This window comes from Argopecten irradians, chromosome 9, assembly GCF_041381155.1.
Source record: "Argopecten irradians isolate NY chromosome 9, Ai_NY, whole genome shotgun sequence".
Lineage (NCBI taxonomy): Eukaryota > Metazoa > Mollusca > Bivalvia > Pectinida > Pectinidae > Argopecten > Argopecten irradians.
In genome coordinates, this window is record NC_091142.1 from 40,330,043 (window position 1) to 40,341,958 (window position 11,916).

At 32.6% G+C, this 11,916-nt stretch overlaps 1 protein-coding gene across 3 annotated transcripts in view; it reads right to left on the minus strand.

Moving 5' to 3' along the window:
- The window catches only part of LOC138332328 (serine/threonine-protein kinase unc-51-like), a 34,168-nt gene extending 22,364 nt beyond the window's left edge, over positions 1 to 11,804 (minus strand). For 2 of the 3 annotated variants that reach the window (XM_069280381.1, XM_069280382.1), the window contains exons 1-3: positions 11,392 to 11,804; positions 7,799 to 7,891; positions 7,197 to 7,247 (exon numbers count right to left, since the gene is read on the minus strand). In XM_069280381.1, coding sequence (XP_069136482.1) covers positions 7,197 to 7,247; positions 7,799 to 7,891; positions 11,392 to 11,481 — 234 coding nt within the window. In that variant the 5' untranslated portion in view covers positions 11,482 to 11,804. The remainder of the gene's footprint in view (positions 1 to 7,196; positions 7,248 to 7,798; positions 7,892 to 11,391) is intronic. The other variant, XM_069280380.1, reaches the window with a different exon arrangement.
- Positions 11,805 to 11,916: the final 112 nt, after the last annotated feature.

Below are 11,916 nucleotides of genomic sequence, written 5' to 3' on the forward strand. Positions count from 1 at the left end.
AAAAGTTGTTTGGCAATTTCTGTATTTTGCAAGTTTTTTTGCATTTTTAGACAGTTTTTATTATCAATTTTATTCACAACTGCTTTTTAACTTATCATCAATTTTTTTTCAGGACTGTCTTTTAACTAAGTAGATTTGCTTTCATAACTTCAGCAGTGGTCTTTTTAGTCAAACCTTAGTGGATTTATATATACATATAACCAAAAGCCTAACAGCACACACCAATTGTAACCAATGATGTAACAGATGACCTAACACTTAATAAAACCTGTTAGACCTGTAGGAGATCAGCTCGGCACCACAGACTTCACTCATGATCTGATTATTTATTATTACTGGCCATGGGGCCCAGGACTAAGACTCAAGTGACCATCACAAACCTGGCTATTAAGAATAAGAATAAAAGTAGTCACCATACACAGGTTAGGAATCAACAAAACAATTATTATTTAAATGTTGTAATGTGTCTTTTGGAATGCTTATAATTGAGTAATGAGTGAAATTATTTGTTAAATTATATTATATCCAATAAGTTTGATAACGTTTATGATTGAGCAATGCATGAAATTGATTGTAATATTAAATAGTTCCCTAGAGTATACCAAATAAGTTTGATAACTTATGATATTTTTTTTATTTCATTTGTATACAATTACATGTATAGACAACAAGTGATCGGCCAAATTCCTCTCTATGTTCATGCACCAGGTACCATATAGCATGCAAACAATAATTTTATAATGCCACTTTATCAAACATATATTGACATGGCATTGATATGGGTAAAATTTTAAGATAAACTCATCCACATGTCACCTAATGCCATATTTTACATTATGTTTATATAAACACTATTGATCTTTATTTTTCTCTGAAATATAATGTCAGCTGCCATATCAAGACAGGCTGTCACCTTATTCAATAATGAAACATTATTAAATTTTCTTGTCCAGTAAACAAAAATGTATCAATCTATATTACATGGTATAAGTTCCTTGACAATCTGTGCTATTCGGGACGGTGACTTTAACACACCAGGTGTATAATAAAGATGTTAAAATGAACTTTGTACTGTTTTCCCGGCCATACTTTATCAGTTGTTTCACAGTTTATCAGTCAATACACCTGAGGCATTTGTACCTGTTAATGCTCCAGGTGGACAATGACATGAAATGTCACCTCTGACATTTTAATGGACAGGTTCAAGTTGAATGGCACAGGATATGTTACATCATAAGACAGCCCTCTTAGGACAAATCAGCTTAAATTTTTAGTCTATAGATAAATACACCCCAAATTATTGTGTAATGATTGGCCTACAAAACATACAAGGTAGAAACGAATTATTGCCTTACAAAACTTGTTTGGATGATTCCATACAAAGTGAAGTTAGACCTATTTCAATTATCACAAATCTTTTCACTTTTTAGTATCATATAATCACATATAGGTGAGCATACAGATGAACTATGGTGCATTTATCTTTAAAATAGTTCTAATGAACTTGTCTCTATTAATACCATAAGACTGTAAATGAAATTATATAATTACACCACATGGTCTGATAGCATTTTTTCTATATCTAGATAGAGTAATAGAGAGGGTTTTTTTTCATTAGTTTATAGTCCTATTAACATCCAGGGTCATTTAACAACGTGCCAGGTTTGTTGGTGGAGGAAAGACGGAGTACCCAGAGAAAAAACATCTACCAGTGGTCAGTACCTGGCTACTGCCCGACATGGGATTCGAACTTGCGACCCAGAGGTTGAGGGCTGGTGGTAATGTTGGGATGTCTTAGCCACTCGGCCACCGCGGCCACCGCGGCCCCCCCATGATAAAAGACAGAAAGGATGTCTTTAATTTAGAGAACTTACATTAAATTTAATTGACATAACATGTTTTAATGGTTGCAATTGGTACTGATATATATGGTAAATATAATACTTATTATGTTTTAGTTTTGAACACCCAGTGCAAAATCTGATTATAAACATCATTAATAGGCCTCTTCTCAGATAAAATGGGATCTTCCTTATACAAATTAGAATGGATCTTCCTGAAAAAAGTAGCTTTTTAAAGGTACCGTTGATTAACAATGCTTTAATTACATAGGGAACAGCATTAACACAATAAAACCCAGTTTGATCTTCTCCACTATAGAAGGATTCACCTATGAAATGTTATATATGTGATTGGGGATCTAGTCAGTGTAACCTCCAGGGATACAGATAGTATATGTGTTGTTTATCAGTGGAACCCTGGACAGCTGCAGTAATCAGTATGAGGCTTTGTATAGATGGTGTAGGTCGTAAACACTGTCGTGTCAAAATGTACCTAGGGGTAGTGATAAGGATAACCCTGCTTTATCTGTGTTGGTTATAACTACCCATAATATTACTGTATTCCCAGCTGATGCAGATAAACCTGTAACAATATGTATACTGGTGTAACAGGAGAGGAGAAAATGTAGCAGGGATTCCAACCCGGGACCTCAAAACACTAGCCAAATGCCCCATTGCTGAGCTACCTGCAGGTCACCGACACTACGATGAATGACCCATTCTAGTTTCTAATCCCACTATGTTCACTGATATGTTTCTGTTATAGCCTAATTCGTTGACAAGAACAATATTTGATTCCAGTTAAATTATGGATTAAAATGACCCAAACATAGATAATGTATCAACTATACTTATCGTATATGAAATTTAGAATAGTTATTATTCAATATATTGTTAGATCCTGCAACAACTGAAAAAGACTTTCAGGAAGAAATGTACAGATTCCCAAAAAAGATCTAGAAGACATGATAGATCGCCAATCTTCATGTATTTATGTCTACATTTGTTCCTGAAAGTCTTTATGAATTCACTCGTTAAACTTAACTGGATATGCTAGCTCTAGACAACTAGCTTTTAAAGCCAAGTAATGTTTCTATGGCCCCAGGTACAGTGTACATTGTGTTATTATATTGGCATGTAGAGAAAGGCTGATAAATAAATGTATGTGATCATGACCAGATTTATTTCTACTGCATGACATGATCAGGATGACCTGCATGTACCAAGAACCACACCTGTTCAGTCTGCTGCATGTTTACAGGTATGATATACAGTTAAATAAATGTATTCATTGATATATGGCTTCAAATGAAAGTGACTCATTATGGAAGAACTTTAAAATGACTAGAAAATTTATCCTGATTTAGAACATTTAATATCTCCTTGAACCCAGTACCAAGTACAGTACCAATTGAAATTGGATGATTTTTGGAATGTTAACCCTTTTCTACAGCCACACCTCAACAAACAATCGATGGCTGTCTTAAGAAAATTCCAACGCCTTTTTCACATACACATCTACATACCATTTGCAGTTATAATCACCATTAAAATTTCAAATACCAAGGTTTTTTTTATATATTAATATTCGCCCATTGATTATTAGAATAACCTCTGGAAACCAGAGTAAAGGACAGATAGACCCACCAAGTGATTTCCAGTGTAAAGTCGCAACTTTCCTAGCTGGAAATTGGACTCCTGACTTTCACTCTTATGCGACATAATCTTATACTCTGAAAATAAGGTACTTTAAGGTTCTCCCATCTCAAATATGCTGCCCCCTAAAAATTACATTCAACACAACTATTTTGATTGTGGTAAATACATTTGACATACAAACTGTAATTGACTATGCTACCAAACATCGACAATATGGACTAGCTGCCCGGCTGTTACTTTATACAGGGGATGTAGAAGTGTACGTGTATTGATGGTATTAGTGATAATTATATCAATTACAGCAAACCTAACCACTCACAGCTTACTTTCGTCAGCAACTGGGTAAACAAAACCTTCACTAATACATGATCAATACGGCTTTCACTAATACCATCCACATGAATGCAAAAGTCTGATTTCTATACACTAACAGTTAGCCCACATTCATATTGAATATATGGATAATTGTATTTAACCATTCCATATATATAGATTACAGAATAAATAGATATATATATATCATTGATATATAAACTGTTCCATCAGCTGCCAAGATTATATTGCTCCATCATATGTACGTTGCTAAGCTCATATGATGACGTCGACCCTTCGATGAAGTGTTTTATGCTTCAATAGTGGAATAGTAGAAGAAAATTGAAGCATCAGGGAAAAAATATCCCAACCAATAACTGACAATGACCGAGAACAGGGCTCAAGGGTAAGGCATATTCGAACACTACAGTCCTTCTATTTTATCCTTAACTTGCGACAGCAACTGAAAAAGCTGGTAATCAATTTGAAAGTAATTGATGATATTATTAACGGTAAAAAGATACTTTTAAGTGCCTCATTAACAGTTCCACTTAACATAAATCTTTGAGTGTCCAAATTGTACAGACCAGAAAAAAAAGTTTGAAAAATTAGACAATGGGTCTTTAAATTGTTAATGCTGTTCTCAAAATAGCTGCTGCTGTGCCATTGTAAAGCTTTTAACATTATACTGTAATAAACAGTTGAAATTAACATGCCTATATGGACAGAGATGGAGACTGTAATTACAGCTGTAGATCAATACACACACATAAATGTGTCCTACTTAATGGCTAATGACTGGGTTTTGGAGTATAGCTTTATACAAAAACTTTTATTTTTATATCAATCTGTAAAACTACGACCTAACCCAATCATAATGGGGCTATAAGTATAAGTTCTTATGTATGTATACTAGAATGTACACATTGCATTAATTGGAGTTGGACACAAAAAGTCAGACACTGTAACCACATAATGGTCGGTCAAATTGGTAGCTTGATATATGCACTAAGGACAAATATGCATGTAAATGTTAACCCAGCAAACGATCAAGGAGTCTAGTTTGTAATTTTGTTTATGTACATGAATTTCCTATTTAGTCCAAAGAACATACTAGTCCTGCATTGAGAGATGACCTGGCTAAAGTACCATTATAATATATATCTGTCATTAATTAATAATACAACTTAAAACTCAACACCAAAATTGTATGAAATATTTTCAGTATAAATAATAGCATTACCTGTAATTAAGTCACTATATGTTTATTATGAGAGTTGAATTCTCACACAGACTCAGATATTTTGGCAGTTGCTCATTAAGTTCAGACTAAAAGTCAACATCAATTTAAAGTCAATTAAGTCATTTAATTTGCATCAAGACAAAAGCACTTTATCTCATGACTCATGCTATATTTTAGTAATAGTATTGTGGAACTGATCTTCACACATAAAATCGTTTATTAGTCAATAATTTATTATAATAAGTCCATTCTTACTTTGGGTTAATGTTTCTAATATGGCACAAGATGATTTTTGTAAACCATTCAATTTCATTCTATGATTTTTTTTAAAGTTTCTGTGCTAAGGTCATGGCTTAATAGGCCTTGCCATTTGACATTTATTGTAAAAAGCCTTTTTAATTTTGTAAGTTAATACAATAAAACTCCTCTTTGATAACGCTCTGCCAGACATTTGTACTGCAGTGGGACCAGAGATATGAGAAATTCTGACAACTCTGTTTGCAGTGAGTCGTCCCTTGGGAAGGATAGTCTTAAAACTCTACTGCAGTATCAACGCAATTAGTGACATGACTGGAAAAGCATCATGAAAAATTAACAAAGATTTCCATTTTTAGGCCATACAACCCGGAGAGCAACGTGGAAAATATGGACCCTAAATTAGACAATGTCTTGTTCAATCAATAGAGTGAAGTATCATTTGTCAGAAAAGGAGTGTTAAATAAAATTATAAAAACTTTGATATTATTTATACATGTTATTATAGTACAAGTCTTAATTCAACAGGAAAATGACAGCAAATATAAGGTAATCAGGATCATTAAATATTCTCAACGAATAACATCAAATAGTTGTACAATTCATACAATAATGGTGGTTTTTCACAACTGGTCATAAGAATTACAATTCTATATCAGATGTTCATAGCCATGTAATCATTTGTTTAATATAGTTAGAAAGAATAAAGGGATGGGGACATGATAATCTTATATTTGATTACCTGTTATTCATGGTAATTTTATATTTTCATATACCATGGTTGGTACATGTATACTATCAATTATAATTCTTAAATTCTTTCAGTAAATTTAGTATTTATGCATATGTCTCATTCAGGTATATATACATATATATATATTGCTTCAATTAAAATGTTAGCACTCTCTGGGTGGCAGTCCAAAGTATAATACATAAATATCAGGTGCAGTACTAGTCTATATAGTCATAATGATGTATTAATTACTTGAGAAAACAGGAATGAAATAGAAAGAATTGATAAATGATCTATCTTCTGAACTACTTTATCTAAATCTTTTCAATGCATGTGTAACTAGTCCACATTCCAGCTACAGCCTTATCTCGTGATCAACATTTAACATAATAGCATGATAGAACAGAAAACAGCAAGTATGCAGGTACAAGTATGTACAAGTCACACCACCTAAAATACCACAATAACACATGTCATGCAGTAAAGAAATGTTCATTGATAGACGTGTGGGCTTTAACTTGACAAAGTTTTCTTAATTTAAATATATCATTGGACAAAATAGGTTTAAAACTATTAATTTTAACAACAGCAAGTTATAATCTGAACATTCTAACATCAGATTTTTAAGTTATAATTGTGTTGTACAGCCTACAGGTACATTGTATATGTATACGTAGCTATATAGCTACTTCAGTTGCAAACAATTCCAATGTTATACCAGTACATAATTAGTCATCATCATGTATTGAGTGTGTCATTATGAAACAAACTATGATGATTATGTAATTAGGAGGCCAACAGCCAACTCGTTACAAACATGTGGATGTAGATCATTATAGTCAATTCGAAATTCTAATTCATTTACAAATCATCACCATGATCTGTCCATATGTACAAGTGACCACCAGTCATATGATATTATGCACACAACATGTATCATATGGATACGAAATTATTATTTTATTAGCAGAAAGACTGGATAATATTCAGGGGAAAAGAAAACTTTTTGGGTTGTGAACCAATTGCATATATATGTATACATATTGGGAGATCTGTGATGAATAATCTTTTCATAACTTACATAATGGATCATTAAATTTTATTAGAGTTGATGCGTTTAGTGCAAATTAGTATAATGATCAACATGACTCACCTTACAATCCAAAAGAGCCACAACATTGTCATGGTGAAGGTCTGATAGCTCCTGTAAATATAAATATTCATCAATATTAAAAGATGGTTTCATTTGTATTGTACATTACGCTCTTTAAGAAAGCATACAAGCTTAAGAGATTAATCAACTTAAAGGTAAGTTTCCAGGTATTTTTTTCAATGTGTAATTAAGATGCTAATATGAATTGTAGGTTGATGGACTTCTGAAGGACTGAAGCTGACTTGATCTGATCAGGTCACCGATGTTGCTGAGCTGGGGCCAATTCTTAAATCTTGAATCAGATTTCTCATCCTAAAAATTATATTGATTTTACATTGAACAATGTAGTACAGCAAATAATATTTCACTTCTGTTCACCATGTCTTGGTCTGGCATGGGTACAAATTGAATCAAAATCTTTGAAGAAGATTGAGTATACTACCCATTTTATCACTTTTGTCAAATTAAACTCGAGATAAGATATTACAATTGATTTACATAATTTTTTATCAAAATCAATCTTAATCATACGACACACATGTACGGTAGTATATATGATATAAGATTAACATCTTGACAGTGAAATATGGAAAATAGCCTACCTTGAGTATCTTGATTTCTTTGCTGAGAAGGTTCTGAGATTTGGCCAGGTTCTTCTTGGTGATGCTTTTAATGGCTACAGTCGTTGGTGGTTTCTGTAAGGTAATTTCATTGTGTTTATCTTCTAATTTGATGCAATATTATATTTCTAAAAACTATGGCAATCAATATGCTGAGAAATACATAAGTCATATATATTTGTATACAATTATATAGAAGACAGTTTGTTTTGTTTATTTCCCCCCTCTCAGCAGCTTTATAACTAACAATATATATCTTGTATCTAATATAACAAGAACTTGATCAAGGTTAGGTTGGTTTTTAATTCACTTATAATTATGATTAAAATCCAATGTGAAATATTATCAGAGGAGAAATGATGCAGATGAATGTCAAACAGTCGGTCTGTATTTGATATTTTTCTATATAATATGTATACGTAATTTAGCTTTTCCATTCTGGTATATAAATTCAAAGAACTACTATATTTTGTTCTTTGTCAGAATCAGTTTTATCTTAATTTGCAATTCATCTAAACCAAGCTTTGAAACTAAACTTAAAATTTTTAAGCTATTTTTAATTTTTCTATTTCATAGATCATGATTGAAATTAAAGGGACAATTCAGTCTAAGAGAACATTAAAATGTGTATATATATCGGAAAAACCCAGTTCTAATGGAAATTAGATCAGTCGGTTTTACTGTGATATGCCTAAAAAGCCCATGGTTGTGACATGTGTGTAGATGTTCAAACTCGCTCGCTGTCCGCCATTACACATTGTGGTCGAACTTCTTGTATGCCGCACCCTGTCCCTTGCTCGTAGAGTAATGCAACTTTTGTCTAGAACTGCTCAAATCGCTCTGACAGTAGTGTGTTTACCTCATTAGTTGAATTGTCTTGCCTAAAAGTCATTTTATCACCTTCTCAGTGGTTATGTAGTTTATTTGTTTAACGTGCGTGATTTTGGCTCAGGTATGGGTGAGGCGTCCATATTGTACCTGCTTAATCGTATTGATCAACGATTTGATATTTCAACGATATTAATTAAAATACTAAACAATGACGTGGAATTTGTCAATATTTTATATTATATGTTTCATAAGAAACGTAGAACAATACATTTATGCCTTATTTTGCTTCTTGTTATGTAAAAGAATTAGCCAGAGTGAATTGTCCCTTTAATACAAAATATTTATACATTTTTATGCATATTCTATTATATAATCACACTAATCATGAAATATAAATTTCTGATGGGACTTAAAACTAAGAGTATGAATTTAGTTAAATATGTGGGCACTGAGACTTAAATCATGATTGAATGTAAATATTTTGACATCATCCACAAGAATTTTGTTTATGTCTATAGCGTGACGTCTGCATGAAACAGTGAAGTTTGTTGATGTTATGGTCATGATCAACTATATGTAGGAATAAGACCTGCTGTATACAAAATCAATGTTGTTGAGAAATGAGGTCACATTTCTTGTTGATAAGTCTATAAATAGCCTGCAGTAGGATTGTCTACTAGTGTGTCATATATCTATATACACCTATGTGGTATAAAAGACCCAGAACCAGCTGTGGTTAGCAACCACTCCATACCAGAGCAAAGAGTGCAAATTTGTTTACAAACAATGAATGAAAAATATTTCATTACATCATGATCATGTCAGAGTTATTTAAACATTACATCATACTTTGAACAACAATTAGGCAAAATAATATACAACTAAATCAGGGGAAATTCTTTCATATGTCAGTCCGACATACTTTATAAAGTTATATAAACATGACCTACTAACATTATTTTACATATAAAAGAAACACAAAGAATTCGACTAAACGCTTCCCGCCTCTTAGGTCAAAATGGCCTAGCTGGCCATGGCTTACTAGTTAATCACGACATCTACATGTGGGTAACTTCATGATCAAGAATGCCTTCAAAATGCAATAAGGAACATTATCCCAGACTTTATAGAACTACACATATTGTTAACACTATTTAATTTTTTTTTTGTCATAAAATTGAATTAATTAATATACAGAACTCATATGTGGGGGCTTGGATAGGCATCTGCATGATTATACACTGTATGATCTTTGATATTCTCAGTGTTTATGTATGTATCAATCAAATTTACAAAAAATAGTTATTCAATTTAAACAAGTCCATACTTTTAATATTCGGCTTTCAGCAACATAGTTAAGGTATGGAATGATCCTTTTTATTTTCTGTGCTCAAAACTGATATACTAGATATAAACATAAGGGGACAGCATAAGTGCAACCCTTTGAAAACAAAACTTTTATGTTTACTAAATATAGCCCATAAGCTATAATGCTGTAGCTAGTGGTCACTGCTTACTTTACATATTGATATATGGACACTGATGCATAGGCCAAACCATGTGTTGCTTATATTACCCAAAGGCAATACATATACTATATGCATATAAACAGCAATATCCTCAGGAGTCAAAGTGATCATCTCGGATCGGTATATAAACATGGTTGATGATCACATATACGATCAATCATTTATAGACCTATATATATAGCTACAAAAGCTTAAGAAAATTATCTTACATGTTAGATATATAGTGGCACCATCGTAAACAAAATAAAAAGCGAAAACCCTCCAGTAATCAAAAGGAAAGCAAATAATAACAAGTAAATGCATTTCCCAACCATAATAGATATATTTATGTATGTTTCATTCAATGTCACACGTTTTACAAACAATGTCACATGAAAGCAGCTGGCAAAAGACATCTGTCATTTTCACACTTTGTTAGTTTCTTTGTTAGATCTGTAGGTCTTTGTCCAGCTATATAGGCATTTCTATATATTTTTTCACATGTTTTGTGCCACATACTTTCTTTGAAATAAATATTATGTTACAAAATTTGACAACTATGCCATATAAAACCAAAGCCATATCTAGGTCTTTAATAATTGAAATATTGCAGAAACATGGCCCTCATAGAATGACAAATTAAAAGAAAAATATATGTAGACCTGGCAACGTTTATATACATGTACCTAGGATTTCATTTGGTTGCTTTTAATATTCTCTATTTTCAGCTGACACATTATTCTAATATTGAACTTCGGCTAAAATAAAATTTACCTTAAAGAAAACATATGAATTGGTAAATTACTAAAGAAATCTTGTTGAAGACATATTCAAAATATGCATGGCCTATATTGGCTTTTAATAAAATATCTTAATAATCTAGACGATAAACGTTAAATGGATTGGATCGAATAATCTTCTTTGACTTGTGGGCCTATACATACACTGTATCCGTTAATATATCGTGTATGATAAAAGCACATTGGACTTGTCATCCTGTCCCTTGGTGATGCAATACATTTCAGAACTTTTTAACCCTTGGTGAATTCAAAAATAGTCATGACAATCAGAGAAACACGAGTACTTCTCCATTTTAACAGTATCAAGTATCGAAGTAAATTAAAACCAAATCATAATCGTGAAAGAAAAGACAACATAACGCTATAATTTGGGCCAAGTCAGATCAGGGAAAGAACAGTTATATTTTGCATTGTTTCTTTGTATGCCTTTGTTTACCTTCCGACTGCGGCCTTTAAAGACCACGGCAAAAGCCCCATGACCGATCAGATCCTTCTTGTTGTACTCGAATTCTCCAATGATCTCCATCCTTGGCCTATGATAATTGTTTCGTGAAGCAATCTTGATCTCGAGGTCGGCCAGCTCCTGCTGTAACCACGAGAGATTCAGAGGCCATTTTGATGGCCGATGGCAGCCTGCACATTAGAATGCAGTTTTGGTATCATCATGAATTAATTTCAACGTTTCAATAGAAAGTCTTTGTTCAACGTCATTTTCGTTAATCACCTCACATCATTTTTTTGGAACAAACTTAGTCCTTTTCTGTGATATTCCGCTATATCCACTAGCTATTACGTTTTGACAGGTCAACGATGGGAACACCACCTGATTATGTTTTGGTTTTGGCCAATGAGCACCCGTCTCCTACCGCCGATCATATTAACATAAATAATCCAGAGTTTATACGAAACCATCAACATGAAGGAAATTTATTTTTGAATTCAAGTATATAAGTAACGGATG